We start from the raw sequence: 21,592 nt of genomic DNA on the forward strand, positions 1-21,592 counted from the left end.
CCTAGCCCTGCCCCCTGCATAGTGCTGCCAGTGTCCCTCTGTCCTGCCCCCCAGCCTAGCCCTGCCCCCAGACTAGCCCTGCCCCCTGCATAGTGCTGCCAGTGTCCCTCTGTCCTGCCTGGCAGCCCCCGGGGCCGTGTCCTGCTATTGCCCTTTGCTGGTCTACCTTCTCCCCGGTGGGACAGAGCCAACGTGCCGAGGGCCCCGCGCTGCGGCTGCTGGGGCAAGTGGCGGCTGTTCCGCGCGGGGAGCGTCAGCAACACGGTGCTCAGGCAGGGCTGGCAGTGCCTGGCAATGAGCTGCCCCAGCTGTCGCTCTGTTGCTGCTGTAACCCTACAAGGGGTCTCCAACACAGGGCTGACTGGGTGACATGGGCTGCAGGCTGGATTGAATTCCCGGGCGCAGCAGCAGGGAGCTGGGTGGGAGATGGGAACCCAAGCTGACATCCGAGCGATGAATGGAGGGGAGCGGACCTGATCCCTCACGCTGCAGACAGGCCAGCGAGCCAGAGCACAGTCTGCAGCAGTGGGGGCTGTGACACGGGGGGCGCCGTTGGCTGAGTGACTTGGGTTTCAGTTCGCTAGCATGGCCGTTTCAGCAGCTATCGGTGCTGTCTCTCTCCTATCACTGCATCCCAGCTATGGCTGCGCTTGGAGCCAGGACACCTGGGTTCTGTTCCTGGCTCTGCTGCTAGCATGCTGGGTGACCGTGGGCAAGACCATTCCCAACTCCATGCCTCAGTTTCCCCATCTGCATAATGGGAATAATAAAACTGACCCATCTCAAAGGGGGCATGAGGCTCCAGTGCCTATAGAGTGAGCTTCAGCTGGAAGGTGCTATCCGAGGGGAGTTGATATTAATTAATGTATTGATTGAGTTCTCCGAGCCGCTGCTGGCACTGCAGGATGGGCCATGGGGGGCGCACATCCCTGCAGGGAACAGTAGAGAAATGAGAGCCAGGGAGCAGCTGGAAGAAGGTAATTTTTCACAACCCCCCAATTCTCTCCCCTTATCAGCTGGCTCTGGCCAGGGCTGGACTGCCAGGGCCCAGATCCTGTGGTGTCCTGTGGCCTGGGCACTTCACCTGCACTACACAGGGGTAGGATGGTGCAGGCATCGCTAACCAGAGAAGTCCTGCCTAGCGCAAGGCAGTGTCTCTGAGGGCTAGACCCTGCCCACGTCCTCATGCCCGGGCGTTAGGTGAAAGACCGAGCGCTGGAGCTGGACCCAAAGGCTCCAACCTTCATGGGGCCCTGTTCTGAGCTGCAGCGTCTCTCCTGGTGGGGAAGGGGCCTGGGCAGGACCGTGGTGAACCAAGGAGACTGCTGGACTCAGACACACCCTGCGGTTCTCTCTGGCTCTAGCTCCCAGGTCACCCCACCTCATGTCCCCATCCTGGCTCTTCCCAGGGCCTGGCCTGGCCTCCACCAGGTTCATGGAGGGAGCTGCCCAGGGGTACCTGAAATGGACTGAACGTTTCCATCCCTTTGCAGCTGGGATTCCAGGAATCGCCGTGTGGCTGCCTGCTGGTATGCCCTGGCCATGTCCACGTGCAGGGATCCCTCTCCCGCTCTGGGTCGCTGTCACGGAGCAGCAATGCGTCGGCTTTATTGAGCCATCTGGTCAGCTGGGCCTGGCATTAGTGGTAGAGCGATGCCAGTTATTGGAGTTCCATCCTGGGCTGAGTTGTTATCCAGGATTTGTACTGCAGCGTCTGGCAGCCTGGTCACAGAGCAGGCCCCATGTGCTGGGCACCGCATGGGCCCTTACCTTGGGGAGGCTTTGACCTACTGGAGTAATGTAGCAGGGTGGAGGAGCTGGAGATCCCTTGGGGAATCTACCCCCCTTTTTCCCCAGCTGCCTTTGCCTTCATTTCTAGGAGTGCAGGAAAATCTCAGTCCCGCAAGCCCTGGAACAGAAGACGGGCTGCCGAGGGCTCAGAGCCGTGTGTGCTGTGCTCTGAGCTGAAACAGGCTGTGGTGAGGGGTGGGGTTACGCTGGGGCGAGGCCAGTGGAGTGGGGTGTCTGCTCTGGCACACTCAGTCATGCATATGCACCCTCTCACGTACACTTGCATCCCACTCACGTTCCGGGCACGGCAACGCTCCCACTCCCCTTTTGGACTGGGCCTGGCAGCGGGGCAGACACCGTACTGCTCTCTAGGGCAGCAGGATGGCACTGTCTGGGCCCAGCTCCCTCGCTGGGTGACTTCTCTGCAGGGCAGGGAGCAGCCCATGGCACAGAACCCACCCATGCTGAGTGGACTCTGCTCCTGCCCACAGGTCTGCGGAGAGAAGAATCGCTTTGAGAAGCTGATGGAGTATTTCCGAAATGAGGACAGTAACATTGACTTCATGGTGAGCATTTGGGGTGGGTGGGGGGAAGTGACGTCGGGGGCCAGGCAGCCCCCTCACCTGCCCCATCCCCCAAACCATCCATAACATGCTGCTGCTGCCTGAGTGATTGGGGATCGTGTGATGTGAAGACTTGGCTCGTTTTTCCATCTGCTTAGTGCAGGAAAGAGCTGTTTGCAGCGCCTCCTTCCTTCCACCTGTCACTCTAGGTGGCCATGTCCCACTGCCCCTGGGGTGGATCCAGGGCTCCACACACGGCCATCGGCCCTCTGTTAAACCACATGTGTGTGATGCAGAGGAAGGAACCTGTAATCTCACTCCCAGGCCTCTGCCACCTGAACTACAGGTGAATGCCATTTGGTGTCAGTTGTAATAGGGCTTTTAGTGTGCATAGACATCAAACCACTAGAGGGCAGTAGTTTATATATTGCACTCTAAGCCCCTTTAAGTCTGGAGGGTCTCGCTCAGAGCTTGCAGGGGGCCGTTCCAAAGGCCATGAGCCTCACTGACTGGGTCTTTGAGGCTTGATTTTCCCTGTGTCCAGCAGCTGTATTGGCTCTGGCCTTGCCTCCTCTCCTCCCACTAAGCGTCAGAGTACAGCTGGGTGACACTTTTTTGCCAAATAGTAAATTCACCATAAAATTCCTTTTTCGGGGCACAGAATTTGGGCCAAACACGGTGAATAGTTTCAGGCACAAGAAAGCCTGAAAGCAAGAAAGGTTTAGCGAATGTCTAAACAAACCAGGTTGCCGTTTTTGTTTCAAGTCGGCATTCCAAGTGTTGCATTCAGCGCTAGTGATATCGTTGTGGTGGTTTTTGTTTCACTGAGAAAAAAATGAAAAAAACCTACTTTGGTTTGAAACAAAATGAGTTATTTATTTATTTATTTATTTATTTATTTATTTAGGGTTTAGCCACCAAACAAAACCAACCAGTGATTTCTTCAGCTCTAATTAAGGGAGACAGTGTTCTGGAGCGGGTGGCAGGACGCCAGGGTTCTCTTCTCTGCGCTGACTTGCTTGATCGTGGGCCCCCTCTCTGCTGGTTCTGTAAAGCACTCTGCAGCCGCGTTAGTGGGCTAGCAGTGGGAAACGCCATCTCATGCATGTTCACGCTGGGTTCTGTGCCTAACATGAGACCCTCTAGCGGCAAGGTCACAAGATTGGGTGGCCAGGCGACTGCTTCTGGCGCTGCTCACTGATGGTTGTAGTGTCTCTGCTTGTATCTCGCTGCCTCCTGCCCGCTGCTTGCCCTGGTGGAAGGAGAGGCTCTGGTGCTAACCCTGGGGCTCCCCGGCAGGTGGCCTGCATGCAGTTTATCAACATTGTGGTGCACTCGGTGGAGAACATGAACTTCCGCGTCTTCCTGCAATACGAGTTCACTCACCTGGGGCTGGATGAGTATCTGGAGGTGAGGCCGCTCTGACCACTGAGTTCTGAGGGAGGGGAGAGAGGGCTGGTCTGTACGCCCTGATCACTGGAGGTGTTAGCCATTGTCCTCTCAATGAGGGACATCCTCTGTCTACAGCCATCTCCCTTGTTCACACGTGCCACGTGTGACATCCCAGCCTGGGCTATCGGCCACGCAGCCTGGAAATGCTGGGACAGAGAAGGACTGGCTAGGACTGGGGTCCTCTGGCTCCCTCTTCCCCAGAGCCACATTCCAGAGGAGGAGCAGGGTGTTTCCGGAGGCTGCGCGGAGACCCCAGAAGAGGAGGTGTGGGTGGCTGCGCATTCAGCTGAGAATGATCGATGCTCCCCGGTAGGGTTAAGGGCTGGGCTGGGCCTGGCTTTGAATGGGGATCCTTGCTATCTTGTGACAGAGGCTGCGTTACACGGAGAGTGACAAGCTGCAGGTGCAGATCCAGGCGTACCTGGATAACATCTTCGACGTGGGCGCCCTGCTGGAGGACACAGAGACCAAGAATGCTGTGCTGGAGCACATGGAGGACCTCCAGGAGCAAGTGGGGCAGGTGAGGGCCCTGGGGCACCAGCCAGGGCAGGTAGGGAGCGAGGAGCCATTCCTGCTAAGGGCGTCTGCAGGTGCTGATCTGCGTATGGGCAGGAAAACACTGCCATGTGCTCAGCGTGTCTCTGTGACCTGACAGCGGGAAGGGATTCCAGGGCTGCTCCTCCATGGCCCTAGCACCGCCCAGCTCCGGGACAGGAGGGCTGGTTGCTTTGGTCCCTGCTGTTCCAGTTTTTGGCCAATGTTAGGTGCTAGGGAATAAGGCCTCCATGCTGCCTGTAGCTCTATCAGCCCAGGAGCTTTGACTGAGTATGCTGACTCTGCCGCTTAGCCCAGGGGTTCCCCATGGCCTGGGCTTGCTGCTGGAGGGGGGACACTGGGACTTTTCTCCTGGGCAGGGGGCTCCCAGCATGGTACAGAGGAGGTGGTCTGCTGCACACGCCTGCTCCTGGCATTGGGACTGTGTCATCTGCAACTTCCCTCCTCCCTCCACATGTTGGGAGCCCGTGCCCTGGCCCACCCCATGGCCCCGCTCATGGGGGACTGGCTGAATGCTGACTCCTCTCGCAGCTCACAGAGAAGCTCCAGGATGCGGAGAATGAGTCAATGGCCAAGATCGCGGAGCTGGAGAAACAGCTGAACCAGAAGCGCCGTGAAGTAGAGACACTCCGGGTGAGACCAGTGGGGAAGGGAGGGGGGGCACCAAAGCTAGGGGTGGGGAGCAGCCAAGTGGGAAGGTGCAGAGGGCAGTGGGAGAGGTGTCGGGTGGGGTGGGGGAGGTATGGGAGCAGGGAGACGGGGAGAGGCTGGTTCTGGAGAATGGTGGGCGTTCCAGTGGGGAGATGTTCCTACATGGAGATCTTGCAATGCTGCTGCCAGCCTCCCCAAGTGGCTCCTCTCCCGGCGCGGCGGTGCTAGGACTGGGGCCTCCTGCTGTAGGTGGGCTCCCAGCACCGAGCTGCCAGTGCCGGAGATCGGGGGGGCAAGGTGGTGGCTCTCTGTTCGTGGATGATCCCCCCGCCCCTCTCTGGATCTCTCAGGCAGGCTCGTCCCTGCTGGCTCCTGCACGAGACACAGGAGATCAGGTCCCTCTGCCGGGGGGGGCAGGATGAGACTGATGCCCGCTGTGCTGTGTGTGTCTGCCCAGGAGCGGCTCAGCGAATCCAGCAGCCAAGCCAGCTCCCCGCCGCAGCAGCAGCAGCAGAGGCTGGCGGATGCCCGGCTCTTGGCCTTGGAGCAGAAGCTGGAGGAGCTGGAGGAGAAAGGGTTAGTCCGGATCCTGCGTGGGCCAGAGGGAGCCGTTGCCATCGAGATTGTCCCTGTTGTCATGGAAACCACAGCAGTCTCCACGGATACTGTAGAAGCCTCCGCCTCTACCAGCACAGGTACCTTCAGTGGGCAGCGTAGCTGGGGGCTGCAGGGGTTAATAGGATGGGGTCAGGGGTCCTAGGCTGGGACCCCAGCATTGGGAGTGAGGATCTGAACATTGGGCCACCATGTCCCAGCCCTGTGCTCCTCCCCTCTGGGCTGTCCCGGCTGGAGCTGCAAACCCCAGAGCCCTCAAAGGGCTGGATCCCCACAGCAAGAGTCTCATGCTGGTGCTGGCCCTGCTGCCCATCGGCTGCCTGTGTTCTTCCCATTGTGCACACGGGCCGCTTCCTGGGATCGGGGCCCCGTGCCAGGTGCTGCACAGATACGTTTCAAAGCACTCTGTCTGCACCTCCCAGCTGAGGATCTGAAAGCATTTTACAGAGGAGGGTCAGCATCATACACCAATGGTACAAATGGGGAAACTGAGGCACAGAGGGGGACGGTGACTTGCCAAAGGTCACTCAGCGGGTCAGTGGCTTGGGACAAATGCCTCTGCCTCTTGCTGAGCCTAGTCACTCCATTGCTGGCAGGGTGGATGGGTGACATTTCTCTTTCTTACTTTGCAGATTTCACATCTCCTTCCATTTGCTCCCCACTGCCGTCCCCTGCTGCTGCCCAGACGATTCCTCCGCCTCCCCCACTGCCCCACACTGAAGACACTGGCTCTGCCAACCTGCCTTCTCAGCAGCAAGCCCAACCTTCTGCACCCCCTCCAGCTCCACCCCTTCCTGGGAGCGACACACCTCCGCCTGCCCCGCCTCTTCCCGGGGTCGAAATCCCACCACCTCCTCCCCTCTCAGTGGAAGGTGGCCCAGCCCCTCCTCCCCCTCCGCCCCCACCCCTGGGAATGCCAGCTGGAGAGGTCAGTGGCCCAACCACAGCAGCCAGTTCAGGTGAGTCCAGTTTCTGAGACGCAATGGTGTCCATGTGGGATGGCGTGTGCAGGGTGAGAGCCAGAGCACAGCGCTGGGCAGAGGGGCCAGAGGTGCCCTGGGGAGACGGATCCCCTGGTTATCCACAGAGCAGGCGTAGCTTGGCCAGCATCAGTTACAGCACAAAAGAGACGGTTAGTCCCCTGGTCCTGACAGCCCTCAGCCTCCGCTGGGCCAGCCAGAGGAATGGGTTTGGGTGTGATGTGGAGACTGATCTCACCCATCACTTCACAGCCATCCCCAAACAGCCTTCAGCTGAAAATGACCTGGGGCCAGTCTGACCCCCAGACCTAGCAATGAAACCCCCTTGCTGGCCTGTGTTAGACCATGGGTCCATCTAACTCAGTATCACACCCGTGGCCATTCTAGCTCAGGTCCTGGCCACTTAGCCTGGTCCCTGCCCTTCTGCCAACTGGATCGGAACATGGATCCATCTGCTGCCTTGCCTCTGGTGGCAAAGCCATGCTCCAGGGAAAGGAGATTGCCCACAATGCACTAGCTCGATAAGAGCTGGGCTGTGCTCTCATGGCGGCGTGAAAACCCTTCCACAAGCTTTGTGATGGTGTTGGAGGAGCTGTGAGGTCCCAGTTGTCCTGGCACCGCAGGTTGGTTCTGTGGGCGCTCACGGCACGCTTTCCAGCCCACTCCTCTCCCTCCCTCTCCCCGCTAGCTGTCAAGATCAAGAAGCCGATTCAAACCAAGTTCAGAATGCCCATCTTCAACTGGGTGGCTCTGAAACCCACCCAGATCAATGGGACCATCTTCAACGAGCTCAACGACGAGAAGGTCCTGCAGGTGAGGCTGCCTTGCCCTGGGTGGATGGGCTGAGGGGCGGAGCAGGCTCTGAGCTGTGCTGCGTGGAGACTGCCCAAACGGCCTGCAGGCTGGACTGGTAGCCTGGTGCCACGAAACTGGAGCACCCAGCCCTAGCACAGCCCAGCCTCCTCTCCCAGCCCAGAGAGATGAGATGGGACAGCAGAGAGAAGAGCCTCCTGCCTGCCAGCGTGCTGGGAAAGGTGGCTGGAGGAGGCTCTTCAGCACCCTGGAGAGGGGCTCTCTAGTGCTGGGACAGTTTCATGGATGTCACCAGTAGGAAGCCAGCCCAGCCTTAGAGGAACGGGCTCCCCACCTCCCTTGCACTCCCCCACATTGTGCTGGCGCTCTCCCTCCCTCTCTCCATCTCTGTCCTGCTGCATTCTGCCTCTCCTCTCCGCTCCCCTCCCCGCAGGAACTGGACATGAACGACTTTGAGGAGCAGTTCAAGACGAAAGCTCAGGGCCCCAGCTTAGACATCAGCACCCTGAAGGTGAAGGCTGCTCAGAAGGCCCCTAGCAAGGTGACGCTGATCGAGTCCAACCGAGCCAAGAACCTGGCCATCACACTCCGCAAGGGTGGCCTCAGCATCGACAGCATCTGCAAGGCCATCCAGACGTGAGTACCCCGGGGCTGGCAGGAGATGGGGCAGCTTGTGAGGAGCACATGGCTTGGACACAGCCTGGCTGCAGGGTCTAGAGCCAGGGCCTGTGGGAGGAGACGCTTCTTCTGCTCTCGGTCTTCGCCAGCGGGGCGTCCTTCCACTCCAGGGCGGAAGGACCCCCCGCCACCGAATTACTGCCGAAGCCGAACCTGCTGCCAAAGTGCCCCGAAGACTCACGGCGGGGGCTCCCCACCACCAAATTACCACCGAAGACCCGGCTGCACTTCGGCGGTGGGTCCCACTTTGGCGGTAATTCAGCAGCGGGGGGCCTCTGCCGCGGGTCTTCAGGGCACTTCAGCGGCAGGTCCTGGAGCAGAAGGACCCCCTCTGCCTCCAAATTACCGCTGAAGCGGGAGCCCCCTGCCATTGAAGACCCCAGGCCCCCAGAATTCTCTGTGCGGCCCTGCTGATTTGATGGCGTGTGAGGGGTGAGAGATGGCCTGGAGCGGGTTTAAGGGCTTGTCTACATGGGGAAACTTACTGGGTAATTGTAGCACCGGTAGCTGTGCTGGTGAATTCCCTGTGATGGGAGTGGAGAACTGCAGCCAGCCTTTGCAGACACTGCGTTCAAGGCACTTGGAGAGGAGACGGTCGCTGGAGAGGCAGGGGAGTCAAGGTGACTTGTGAGGATTGACAAGGCAAACCATGTGATGGGAGAGGAGCAGAGACATCAAGGGTGGAGGACACAGAAGCATGGAGAGAATCAGCCACTCTGGCCAATGGGGACAAGGGATGAGCTGGCAGGGAGGAAAGGGCTGAGACACAGATGGCCCTGGGGGGAGAGGAGCTCAGGGCGAGCCGGGCGTGGGGAAGGCCAGCTCGCGGGCGGGACAGAGTTTATCCAGAGCCGCAGGCCAAACGGGGCAGGAAGGGCGAGGAAATGAGCGGTGAAGGCTGTTCCCGGCTAGCAATGCTGTAGCTGCGTGTGCGATGCTGCACTGGCCTGTTTGCCTCCCTCCCCCAGGTACGACTTGCAGAGCCTGAGCCTGGATTTCCTGGAGCTGCTGCAGCGCTTCCTGCCCACTGAATATGAGCTAACGCTGATCCGCAAGTACGAGAAGGAGCAGCGGCCGCTGGAGGAGCTGTCGGACGAGGACATCTTCATGATCAAATTCAGCCAAATCCCTCGCCTCGCCGAGCGCATGAACATCATGACCTTCCTGGGCAACTTCAGCGACACCGCCCAGCTCCTGATGCCGGTATGGGCCAGAGCAGGCGGCCGCCTGGCCTGCACCTGCAGTGACCTGGGCGGGGGCTCTTCCGGGGGCCAGGGGTAATGAGTCAGAACGCTCCCGCCTGGGCCTCCTCCGGGACTCGATGAGATCAGCAAGCAGGGGTTTGGGGACGCTGAGAAGCACTGCAGGCCTCCAAAGAAAAGCTGGGGGATCACAGGCATTTACTCTTCACCAATCTGGCTTCCAATCTGCCCAGTCGGGTCGGAAGACCCAGGGAACTGCCTTGGTACATCTGAAGCTAGTTCAGAGCCGCCCCGTGCACTGGAGGACGTCTGCATGGGCAGCTCGCCTCCAGGGCTGGGACAGTGAGGAGGGCAACCCGCCAGGACGGTGGTGCCTCAACTGAGCCATGGAGTGGGAGAGCCCAGGGCCGGGGCGGCCGTGAGGAACTGGGAATGTTCTTGATGTGGTCTTTGAATGCTGAGTGGGAAGTGTTGGCCTGGGAAAGTTGCAGGGGAGTTTGGCTGGGACTGGCTGCATTGGGGATGGGAGACTTTCCTTGAGGGAGGATACCTGAGCAGGTAACATGAGAACCAGGAGGGAGGTGGAGGCCAGGTGACACCTCTGCCCAGGGAATCTGGACAAAGGCTGGGGGAGGAACCGGGGGAGGATGAGTGAGAGGCTGGAGGGAGTTTGTTTGGAGCTGGCTGGGAAATGGAAGGGAGCCCCGATGGGGCTCTGGTCTCCCAGTGCGGCTCTGGCCTCCCTGGCCCCCCACATTGCCCTAACTGAGGGGGTCCTGTTGTTTGTACCGGCAAGGCCTCTCTTGGACTGTGTTCCTGTCGTCTAAATAAACCACCTGCTTTACTGGCTGGCTGAGAGTCACGGTGAATGGCAGGAAGCCGGGGGTGCAGGACCTTGAGTCCCCCCACTCCATGACAGCGGCCAAGCCGGGGGAGCCCAGGGCTGGGGTGGCAGGGGCTGCAGGTCACGATCAAGGGCCAGGGCCTTGGGATGAGTGGGTCCAGAACCCAGCCTGAGTGGTGGTGGCTGTCTGGAAGCACTGGGACCCGTGGCATTGTGCATTCAGGGTGGATGGGGATCCTTGTTTGGGGCAGGGCTCGGCGCCCAGCTCTGGGTACAGTTGGGGGCTCCCTGGTGGGGATGCCTGGGGAGACTCCTGCGTGGGGTGGGGCCAGCGTGGGGGCCTTGTGCTGCTGAGGGAGGGGTGGTTTGTGCTGAGCAGGAAGCAGTCTCTGCAGGCGCTTTGGAGCCAGGCTGTGCCTTGCTGGCCCCTCTCACCTGCCTCTCCCTCTGCCGGCAGCAACTCAACGCCATCATCGCCGCCTCCATGTCCCTCAAGTCCTCGACCAAGCTCCGCAGCATCCTGGAGGTGAGGGGCTTGGGACCGACCGGAGCAGCCCCAGCGGGGAGCGGAGTTCCAGTGCCTGGCTGGGCTTGCTCAGAAGTTCCTGTGGGGCAGGGGGACTGCTCTTTAGGGGCATGGGCTGGCGGGGGGAGCCCAGGCTGGGCTGGGCTGGGCTGGGCTCCTGTCTTGGCTGCGGGGCAGGGGCTGGGCTGGGGGAAGGGTCCAGGCTAGGCTGAGGGGGAGGGGCTAGGTGCAAAGACTCCCCCAGGCATCCTGCAGCCAGTTGGCTGGTGTCCTGAGCTGCCAGGCTGGGTATCTGGGATGAGTCTCGGTGCCTTCCTGCCCTGTGCCCAGGCCACTTCCCCACTTCAGGGGGGTGCCCCCACTGTTTGGCTAACAGAGATGGGCGCCCTGGGCCCCAGCTGCCCATGGGAGCCACAGCCTGGCAGGGCTGCCCAGCCCTGCCCCTGCCTGGTGATTGTTAGCAGCCATCTCTCTGCAGATCGTCCTGGCCTTCGGGAACTACATGAACAGCAGCAAGCGTGGAGCGGCCTATGGCTTCCGGCTGCAGAGTCTCGATGTGGTAGGTTGTTGGGGAGAAGAGCCCCCCTCAGCCCACAGATCTCTGGGGACAGGAGTCCTGATAGTCACCTGCGGTGACCGGACAAGGGGGAGAAGGGTCAAGCAGCAGGTCTTGCACTGGGGGAGTGGGGAGCTGGCATCTGGGGGCTTCTGACTTTGTCAGCCAGGTCTGCCCCAGTGAGGAAATCCAGCACTAGATCAGAGGGTCTGCAGAATCTGCTTTCGCTGCCAGGGCATGAACAGTGAGGGAAGATCATGCCAGGGAGGGGTGCTGCTGGCTAGGTGTGGGCACTGGGGGCGCTAGCAGGAGGTGGACAGTGGCAGCTGGGAACTGAAGGAAGCAGGAGGTTGGTAGGGGACGAGTGGTGCTGGCTGGGAGTGGGCTTTAGGGGGTTGCCAGGGTGGGTGGTGGCGACTGGGTATGGGTGGTAGTTGGTGGCTGGGAGCTGAGGGTGGCGACTGGGTATGAGGCAGGGGGTGGAGGGTGGCGGCTGGGTATGAGGCAGGGGGCGGAGAGTGGTGGCTAGGTATGGGCTAGGGGGGCAGAGGGTGGTGGCTGGGTATGAGGAGGGGCGTGAGGCGGGGTATGAGGCAGGGGCGGAGGGGTGGCGGCTGGTATTTGGGGCAGGAGGGTGAGGCGTGGGTATGAGGAGGGGTGGCGGGGGTAATGAGCAGGGGCCGGAGGGTGGCAGCTGTGTATGGGGCAGAGGGTGAAGGGGGGTGGCTGGGTATGAGGATGGGGGTGGCTGGGTATGAGGCAGGGGGCGGAGGGTGGCGGCTGGGTATGGGCAGGGGGGGCACTAGGCGGCAGCTGGGTATGGTGGCAGCTGGGTACGGGCACGTGGGGGCGGCAGGGGGCTGGTGGCTGGGTGCCGGTTCTGGGGGTGGCCACCTGGGCACGGCCCCAGCCTGACTCTGCCGTCCCCCAGCTGCTGGAGATGAAGTCAACGGACCGGAAGCAGACGCTGCTGCACTACATCGTGCGGGTGATCATGGAGAAGTACCCGGAGCTGACGGGCTTCCACACCGAGCTGCACTTCCTGGACAAGGCGGGATCAGGTAGCGGGCATGGTGGGGGCTCAGGGTACCCGCAGGCGGGGCCAGGCCCGAGCCCTGGGGAGGTGGAGCTGGAGGGCCGAGTCCCTGATCCGGACAGGGCTGCGTGAAGCCTGTCGGAGGAGCCGGGCCCTAAAGGAAGGACTGGGAGATCAGGGCAGTCCTGGCCCTGCAGCCCTGACGCTCCGTTCTCCACTGCCCGCCCAGTGTCCCTGGACAGCGTGTTGCAGGACATGAGGGCCCTGCAGCGGGGCATGGAGCTGACCCGCAAGGAGTTCATGCGGCAGGACGACAGCCAGGTGCTCAAGGACTTCCTGAAGGCCAACACTGAGGTGATGGAGAAGCTGCAGACTGACAGCAAGACCGCCCAGGTAGGTGGGTCGCCTCAGGCCAGGGGGGCCGATGCTCTGGCGAGGGAGCTGGACCGAGTCTGCCTAGGGGGGTAGGCGGGGGGCTGATGCTCTGGTGTGGGGGCTGAGCTGAGGGCGCACTTGGCCCGGAAGGGGACCTGGTTGGAAGGCCGAGGCCTGTTGGCAGTGCAGGGGGAGGGCTCAGGTGGGGTTAATGGGGGGGCTCTGCCTCTGGAGCAGGCTTCCAATGGGAGCACCATTGGGAAGGGGGGTTGGGGGGATGCTGAGGGGGCAGGCTTGGGAAGCAGGCAGAGTTCCTGCGTAGTGCTGTCGACCCCTAGCCAGAGCAGGACTCCTTGGCCCCAGCCAGCTGTTGTCAGCCTGGGAGCAGGGAGATGGGAGTGGGGCCTCCAGGACCCTGGCCCGGGAATCTACCTGGGGGTGGCTGCGCTAACGGGTCCCCCCTGCCGGCAGGAGGCCTATGAGTCAGCTGTGGAGTACTTCGGCGAGAACCCCAAGACCAGCCCCCCCACCATGTTCTTCCCCATCTTTGTGCGCTTCGTCAAGGCCTATAAGGTAAAGGGGCCTGGGGCCAGGGGGAGAGGCCACGCTGCCCTGCAGCCCGTGGGGCGACCATGGCAAGAGGATGGCAGCAGCCCTGGGAATCGGCTTTGGCTGGGTCTGGCTTATGCCAGCAAGGACCCCGTGGACCCCACTGATGCAGGGCATGTTAGCTGGGCGGACTGGGTCCGGGATCCATGAGGGACGGGCACAGAGCCCCACAGCGCTGAGAGGCCATGTGCCGCTGGAACCCTGTGGGGCTCGAGCAGGGTCTGCCCAAAGACTGGCCCCGGGCCCAGCATGCAGGGCCAGTTCCAGCCAGGCTTTGCAAGCTCATCTGCTGCGATCCCTCGCAGGCAGGAGGCGGGGTGGGTCTGCCTCCGGGGCGGTGGGGTGGAGAGCCCCAGCCCCTCTAACCAGTGCCCACGCTGTTCTCCTCCCAAGAAAGTGGAGCACGACATCGAGCTGTGGAGGAAAGAGGAAGCAGCTGCCAAAGAAGTGGAGTCCAATTCCCCCAGCAAGCCGGAGCCAAAGGTACGAGCCAAGCTGTAACCCCCCGAGCTGGGCGCCACATCATCCCACAGCCATGACACCAAGCACCTGTCCCACGTGCTTGTTCAGGAGCCTGGGGTGCCTTTCCCAGGAGGTGGGGTGTCAGAGCCAGCCTCTTGCCAGCTCCCATGTTCTGCCTCCCTAAAACCTCCCCTGGCCATTGGATTCTTCTTCACTTCCTCTCATAACCCAGAGTGTAGCACTGCCATGTGCTGGTACACAGCTGCCATGCTCCATCCCAGAGGTGGCTGCAGTTCTGTGGTGGGTGAAGTGCTTTGGAGTCTCCTCCTATTGAAGAAGGAGACACTGTCTGTGAGGGGCCAGGTGGCTGAGGGCACTAACTTCTCTCCTTTCCACGGTGGCTACTGCAGTCTCCTGTCCCCAAGGCCAAGCGCCAGCAGATGGACATGATCGCTGAGCTGAAGAGGAAGCAGCTGGTGAAGGAGCCTCTCATTTACGAGGGAGGAGATGGCGCCATTGAGGATATTATTTCAGGTAAGGGGGCACAGACTCAGAGACCAGTGGGGTCTCCCAGGTGTGAACCCACAGGCTGACGCCCAAGGGAACTAACCGTAGCCACTGGGCCAAAGGCAGGGCACCTGGTGCAGAGCGGGGGTCTGGCCAGGTGGGTACCAGAAAGAGCCCACTGCTCTGTGATGAGTTTTCTTTGGTCACATGACCACTAACCCCCGCCCCTGTTCCCATACTTCGCCATATGGCACACACCATTGCTGCAGCCAGCTGCCAATCACAGGGCCGTGCCCCAGCTTCGCTTCCCAAGGCACCATCCCCTGCTGTCCCCTCCCCTGGGGCTCAAGGGGGTTGACACCTGGGAGGTACCAGTCGGCTGCGTAGCCAGGAGGAGGGTGTGCCATAGCTGGAGCAGGGTGCAGCTGTCAGGACTCCCAGGCTCTGTGCCCAGCTCTGGCACTGCCGTGCTTGGGGCGAGCTGCATCGTCTCTGGGGATGGGTCCCCCCATCTGTGCAGCAGGCTGGTGCTAGGCACTGGTAGCTGTCAGTGCATGTGTGTGCGCAAAGAGCTGCCAGGGCCGGGACTGAGCGTCTCTTCCTGGAGGCTCCCTGCTGCCTTTCGGTAACGCCCCTAAATCTCCAGCCCCTCAAATCTCCCTGAACTGTGCCAGCAGTGGAGCCATCCCCTGGGCTTGGGCTGAACTGACCTCCCCAGCAGCTGAGGGGGCAGGCTCAAGTCATCCACCCCGTGGGGGGCTCGACGCAGCGATGCAGCGGCTCCGAGCAGAGCTCCTGGCTGCTGGACAGGGCTGAGCTCTCTCCATGCACCTTGGTCTCTCTCTCACATCCTTGGCCTCACCTCCTGCTGCTGCTCTTTCCTGCTCTCTCTCTCTCTCTGCCCCCCCTTCTGCTGCCTCTGGCGGATCGTTCTGCTCAGCGCTGAAGACAGTTCCTTTCACAGCCCGGACAGGCAAGCGCTCGTCCCGGCTCTTGTGCGAGGCCAGCATCAATGAGGAGAGCCCCCTGTAGCTCTAGGTAACGCCTGCCTGGGGAGCTGGGTGCCTGGGCCTGCCTTGGCTGGCGGAGCAGATTCCTGTGCACACACCTGCTGGGAGTTCAGCCGGTTCCCACTGAGCTGGGGGCGCTTCAGGCAGGACGACGCTTTTCAGCTGCCCCAATCCCCTGCCAGCACACGAGTAGGTTGGGGGCTCACGTCCGTCTGTGCGTCACTTCCCTGCCCACGCTGCTTTTGTCTTGTTTGCGCTCACGCTCAGTAGGGTTGGGCCTGGTCCGTGTGGGGAGGGCAGAGGCTTAGACAAGCTGCGGGTGCCTCACCAATCGGTGCAGGAGGCAGCGTGCTTCCCTTGGCGCCAGCACAGAACAGGGAGGCCCAGCAAGGCGCTGGCCCACTCCTGCTGGGCAAGCATTGCGGTAGGAAGCCATGTCCCTGGCTCCTGGCGCTTCTGCTTCCTTCCATGCTGGCTGGATGGGAAAGGCCCCTCCCACCCCACAGCCAGCAGTGGCTGCATGGCAGAGTGGGCCGTGGCCCCAGCATCTGCTGGGGGTGAAAAGCACCAGTGAGGGGAGCTGCTCTCACCCCCTCAGGGCAGGTGCAAAGGGCTGCGTGGTTCCCCCTTGCTGGCCAGACTCCAACCAGGCTCTGTTTTCTCTGGGCACAGGTCTGCGGAACCAGCCATACAGGCGTGGCGACACCGGCCGGTGCAGCGCCAAGAAACGACCCGCTGGCCAGACCCTCCAGGTGACCTCCGACATCTCGCTGTGACCGTCCCGCCTACAGCGAGGCCCTGCCTAGAGGAGGCCAGCCAGCAGTGCCGCTCTGCCCCGCCAGGGGAGAAGGGGTGGATGTGACCCCCAGGGACTGGGCCACCATGGCCACCGGCCTGAACCAAGGACTCTCACACCAATGGGAGAATCTCTGCTCGCAGCTTCAAGCCGCTTAACTGCTCCGAGTGCCAGTTGGTGCCATGCACACCCTTCCCCCCCCAATCAGCCCTGCACCCTGCATGTCTGGCACAGGGCTCTCCCCCCTAGCCAGGCAGCCGCCAAGTCACTGGCTGTAGGGGGAGGGGAATGTTGTGCGTGTGGCAGCTGCTTGAGCTGACCAGGGCCCCGATAGCAATTCCCATCCCTCATCTCCCTCAAGCACCAACGGTCTGTTCTAGCCCTGCCTTCCTGGGGCCTGGCAGCCACTGTCTGGCTTTGGGGGCACAGTCCATGGACTGCATCTTCTCCTGTGACCTCCCCTCCCCTGGCCTGACTGGCCACCTCCAGCTGCCGGGGAGCTGACCCCAGTCCCAGTCCCCCAATAGGCCTTGACACTGCTTTGCTCCTTGCCCCCTGCCCTGTTCTGTGTTATAGTGAGGACAGATCGCCCAGGCGGCCCTACAGGGCAGGGAGAGCACAAACCCTCTTGGCTGGCAGGTGGGAAGAGGTTGACCAGCCATCCTGCTCCAAGGGGCTTTGTCTTACATATGCACCTCTGTCCCGAAGAGTCTCACTGGTCACCTTACGGGGGAAGGGTATTTTAGGATGGCTTTTAAATGTCTTCCTTGGCTTTCCCTTTACGCTGCGCTGTGTGGAGGAGGGAGAGAGGGAGGGAACACCCCTGTTCTGCCCTGGGCTCAGGATGGATCATGGGAGCAGCCCCTTTCTCATCCCCAGGAACCAGGGAGGCTCAGAAATGACAATCAACAGGGGTAGAGCATCACTATTCCTCACATCACCACAAGGTGTCACTCTTTCCCCATAACAGCTGCACCCCCCCCTCCCCCCGCTGGGCTGGTGCTGCAGCTCAGACCGTGCCCGCAATGCCCTGGGCAGGGCCAGAGCCCCTTGTACGGCTAAACCGTTCCCAGGCAATGAGTGACAATCCAACCAACTGGCTCTGGGCTACAAGGCTGGCCTGTGCACGTCTATCAAAGCCCTTAGCGCACACAGCTGGCTCCATGGGTGCCCCTATTGCCAGCTGTGCCATCCTGGCTGCAGCGCAGGCACGTGGACCTGGCCAGCTGCAGCAACCACGGGCGCAGCGCAACTCCAGCGTGTAACCCACAGCCAGCTCCAGCGAGGCCTGTGTGCTGCAGCTCCCCAGCCCCGCGTCTCACGCCTCAGAACCATTCGCTGTTGGACTGGCACAGGCCCCTGCTTGCTGGAGTAGAGGAGCCTGCTGGCACAGCAGAGCCATTAGTTCCAAGGTGCATTTACCACTGTGCTAGCCCCCTTCCCGCGCCCTGACTCAGGGCTCACAGCTGCCGTGGATCGTGCCCGGCCAGAGCTGTGGGCGCTTCCTGCTGTAATTAAGAGGCAAAATGCCAACTGCTTGGTATCACTCACAGCCGCTCATCACAACGCAGGGGGTGGGGGGGAAATGAATGTGTAACTTATACTATGCCTTGAAAAAACAGGACCTGCTCCTTTGTAGACATTATTTTTATATCCTGGCTGGGAGGCCTGGTTTAATCCAGCGCCGAACTGCTAATAAACCCACTAGGGCTCCAGTGCCTGGCTGCTCCCGTGTGGCCTCCTCGGCCAGCGTGTGAAACGTCGCCACCATCCCTTGGGGTATGCGGGGCTGGGGGATGGGGTTGGTCCCATGGGGTGGGGACATTGTGGTGGTAGAGACAAGTGTTTGAGCTTACAGCCCAGAGCTCTGCACACTCAAAACACATCTGTCACCACCACCGCTGGGCCAGCAGAGAAGATATTGCCTTACCCCCCCTTGTCTCTCCAGGGAGTGAAGCAGCAGCAAGGAGAAACTACACTCCAGAGCATGGAGCTTAAGGCAAAGCCTGGGGCAGTTCAGGGAGAGCATCACTCACTCAGCGCTGAGCGCACTTCTCGGCCGCCACTGAGCAGTACCGCGGAGACACTTTCCCACATAAGTGATTCCTGCAGTCACCAGTGGGAGGTGAGACCTCCAGGCTGGAAGGGAGCTGCTGGCATGTTGGGAGCAGTTTGAGAACCCAGCACTTTATCTGCCTCAGCTGCTCTAAGGCCTTAGAGAGAGTGCTGGGCACCACGCCTCCAGCGATCATTCTTGCCCCAAACCACCAAGAGCAAGGAGGGAAGACATGCCCTGCCTCAGGTCATCAGCAGGGCCAGCGTTCAGCCCCAGGCCTCCTGCTACCCAGCCCAGTGCCCTGCTGGCCCAGTCTATTTGTAAGTGTCCCAGACACTAGGGCCCTCACACCCGGGCAGCTCCTGTCCTGATCCTTAGTCCATTGTTTCCCTTCTCTTCAGTTCAGCTAAGTTACAGGCCAGTGCCACTTTCATGTCTTCGGTGTGATTATAACCTTCCCCTGCTGGGCAGTTATGCTCCTACCACTGCTCTTCTGTATTACAAACACTGTAGCCCTGCAGCTCCCAACAGCAGAAGCCAGGGTACCAGATACTCACCAGGGGCTTGCTCCCATCAAAGTTCTGTATGTCCTGAACCTGGTTACTTAGCTCACGGAGTTTGATGCTTGGAATTCGGCACCTGCTGGCCCTAGCCCTAAACAGGAGCACTGAATCAAAGCAAAAGTCTAGCACAACTTCAGAGGTGGTTTCTCTTCTATGTTGCCTTTATGTATCAAAAATTAACAGAAATCCTTTGGAAAGGCTTGCATGATCCAAAGGCCTCAGCCCCCAGCTTTTCCCTTACTCGGGTACAGTCTGTGCCCACACGCTCAGGCTTCTCAATTGAAGATGGACAGTTGCTTGCACTAGGGCTACACGCAGTGATGCAGCAGGTCCCTTCTAGTCCTAGGTCCCAGATTCTCCTGGTGCAGCAGAGCCCCCTCTCCAGCCCCCCAGAAGGAACCGTGTTTCCCTCTCAGCTGTGGCATAAGGGCTGATTGTCCTACATGTGGCAAACAGAAGCCTGAATCTGTATGTGGCTGCAGGAGCGGTGCTCAGTGTATTGTTCTAACAGCATAACCCTGGGGGGACCTCACCCTGCACTCATCAGAAGACGTGGAACCTCTTTCTGCTGCACAATGACTTGGTTTCGGCTGAAGTTTGTGGCCTAGGCACTGTCGCAGCCATGCCCACTCTTGCTCCTGGGCCAGTCAGTGCAGTTCACCTGCTTTCATTGCAGAGCTAGGCCCATGTTAGATATTTCCATTGGAAGCTGGTAGAAGGCAGGACAGCGACTGCTCCACTGAGCATCTATTTATCTTCCACCATCCCAGCCAGCTAGCAGCAGGAATTTAGTAAAAAGGACATTAAAAAAAAACAAAAAAACCCAAACCTCTGGTTTAGGCTACAACCGAAGTGTTCAAAGAGTTGCAGAAAATCTACACTGCTAGTGGGAAATGCCAGCATGGCTCTAACCTCCACCCATGGGCACACAGAATTGTATCATAGAATATCAGGGACCTCAGATCATCCCCAAAGCAGGACCAATCCCCTGAGTTTTTTTTTTTATTATTATAACCCCCAGTTCCCTAAGTGGCCCCCTCAAGACTTGTGCTCACACCACCGAGCTATCCCTCCCATAGCCAGTGGAGGTGAAAAGCAACTTCCAGGGAACAACTGGACCTTTGGATAGATCAGGGGTGGGCAAACTACAGCCAAAGGGCCACATCCAGCCCTTCAGACCTTTTAATCCAGCCCTCAAGGTCCTGCCGAGGAGCAGGGTCCAGGGCTTGCCCCACTTCGGCACTCCATGCAGCTCCTGGAAGCAGCAGCATTGTCCCCTCTGGCTCCTACATGTAGAGGCAGCCAAGGGGCTCTGCATGCTGCCCCCAGCCCCAGTGCCACCCCCGCAGCTCCCACTGGCCAGGACCAATCGGAGCTCCTGGGGCGGTGCCTACGGACAGGGTAGCATGCAGAGCTGCCTGGCCACACCTCCACGTTCCAGAGAGGGGATATGCCATTGCTTCTGGGAGTTGTTTGAGGTAAGTGCCATTGGCACCTGACCCCCTCCCATGCCCCAGCCCTGCTCCCCCTCCTGCCATCTGAACCCAGCACTCTCATCCCCAGCCCCACCAGAGCCCTCACTCCCCCCCCCGCACCAGCTCTGAGCCCCTTCATGCACCCTGAACTCCTCATTTCTGGGCCCACCACAGAGCCTGCGCCTCCCACACCCCAACCCTCAATTTTATGAGGATTCATGGCCCATCATACAATTTCCTTACTCAGATGTGGCCCTTGGGCCAAAAAGTTTGCCCACCCCTGGGATAGATGCATGGGATGGGCACCATCTCTGTGCTGCATTCTAGGTCACTCAGTGCCTTTAACCTGATACTTAAATACCATCAGCTTCACAGGGCCTGTGCTCAGCCCCACTTAGACCTTTTATAGAGCAGGCGACCTACCTTCCTTCCAGATTGTGGCTTTGATGAGAAACCATGTAACAATGCTGGGGTAGAACTTGTGTTTTCAACACACCAATTCCAGCCTCACATACAGCTGAGCACATGCCATGCCCAGGTGGCAGGTACGAGGAAACAGCCTTCTAGCCTCTTCAGGTTTCCTCTACTGGCCTGAGCAAGGAACACAACAACATGCTCCTAGATGCACAGTCAGTGAGCAATCAAAAGGCAGAACCAGTGGACTGAACCAGCAGGTTGCTGACTGCTCAGAGCTAACTTTGAACCCCATCCAGATTGTTTAGGGATTAGCGTGTGCGCTGAATGGAAGTGGTCTCAAAGTCTGGTGCTCAGGGTGGTAGGAGCAACCCCTTTTCCTGTCATCTCAGCCATTGATCAAAGTGGTTACTTACCTGTACAGTATCCGTTCTTTGAGCAGCGTTGGGCACAACTGTGCTCCCCCAGAGGGGGTCTATGCACCCAAAGTGCTCAACAGTATCAGGTGCACATACACAGACTTCTGCAGTGCAATGTACGCACTCACTTAAAGGAGAATTGGCCTCACAGGTTGCTTAGTTGGACAGGTCATCTATGAGCCTAGTGTTCAATGCCTGGAAGTTGCTTTCAGTGCAGCCTTGTCACAGCCAATTTATGCCCTGAAGTGATTTATAAACACTTGCAAAGGCAACTTCACTTTCGATCAGCTTGACACCTCCCCTAGCTGGAGGCTGACACTGCTCTCTCAGTGATCCTGTGATACAAATGGGCAGTGAAGTTCTCAGCTGACACTTCACGTAGGTGCTTTAAGGGTACATCTGCACCATAATCAGGAAGTGGGATTGCAGAACTGGGATTGCAGAACTGGGGCGGTGCCACCTGTCAGCCTGCTGCAGAATATTCTGCACTGCTGACACACCTTCACCCCCCAGGGGCGTGTCTACACTGCAAGCAGGAAGAAGAAGTGGAGCATGTACAGACATACCCAAGTCAGCTTTTACCCAGCTAGCTTGAGTAAGAATAGCAATGAAGCCCTGGCAATAGGGGCAAGCCCCACCAGCCC

At 59.9% G+C, this 21,592-nt stretch overlaps 1 protein-coding gene across 8 annotated transcripts in view; it reads left to right on the forward strand.

The window, feature by feature from the left end:
• The window catches only part of FMNL1 (formin like 1), a 64,997-nt gene extending 47,261 nt beyond the window's left edge, over window positions 1–17,736 (forward strand). For 6 of the 8 annotated variants that reach the window (XM_032796921.2, XM_032796924.2, XM_032796917.2 and 3 more), the window contains 17 exons: window positions 2,283–2,357; window positions 3,654–3,764; window positions 4,177–4,326; window positions 4,893–4,994; window positions 5,470–5,707; window positions 6,260–6,586; window positions 7,296–7,420; window positions 7,854–8,056; window positions 9,067–9,301; window positions 10,602–10,670; window positions 11,149–11,229; window positions 12,158–12,287; window positions 12,492–12,655; window positions 13,109–13,210; window positions 13,640–13,729; window positions 14,119–14,242; window positions 15,898–17,736. In XM_032796921.2, the coding sequence (XP_032652812.1) occupies window positions 2,283–2,357; window positions 3,654–3,764; window positions 4,177–4,326; window positions 4,893–4,994; window positions 5,470–5,707; window positions 6,260–6,586; window positions 7,296–7,420; window positions 7,854–8,056; window positions 9,067–9,301; window positions 10,602–10,670; window positions 11,149–11,229; window positions 12,158–12,287; window positions 12,492–12,655; window positions 13,109–13,210; window positions 13,640–13,729; window positions 14,119–14,242; window positions 15,898–16,001 (2,430 nt within the window). In that variant the 3' untranslated portion in view covers window positions 16,002–17,736. Of the gene's footprint in view, window positions 1–2,282; window positions 2,358–3,653; window positions 3,765–4,176; window positions 4,327–4,892; window positions 4,995–5,469; window positions 5,708–6,259; window positions 6,587–7,295; window positions 7,421–7,853; window positions 8,057–9,066; window positions 9,302–10,601; window positions 10,671–11,148; window positions 11,230–12,157; window positions 12,288–12,491; window positions 12,656–13,108; window positions 13,211–13,639; window positions 13,730–14,118; window positions 14,243–15,155; window positions 15,254–15,897 lie in introns of all 8 variants that reach the window. The other 2 variants (XM_032796918.2, XM_032796925.2) reach the window with 1 other exon arrangement.
• The last annotated feature ends 3,856 nt before the right edge of the window (window positions 17,737–21,592 follow it).

This window comes from Chelonoidis abingdonii, chromosome 21 (assembly GCF_003597395.2).
Source record: "Chelonoidis abingdonii isolate Lonesome George chromosome 21, CheloAbing_2.0, whole genome shotgun sequence".
In the NCBI taxonomy this organism is placed as follows: domain Eukaryota; kingdom Metazoa; phylum Chordata; order Testudines; family Testudinidae; genus Chelonoidis; species Chelonoidis abingdonii.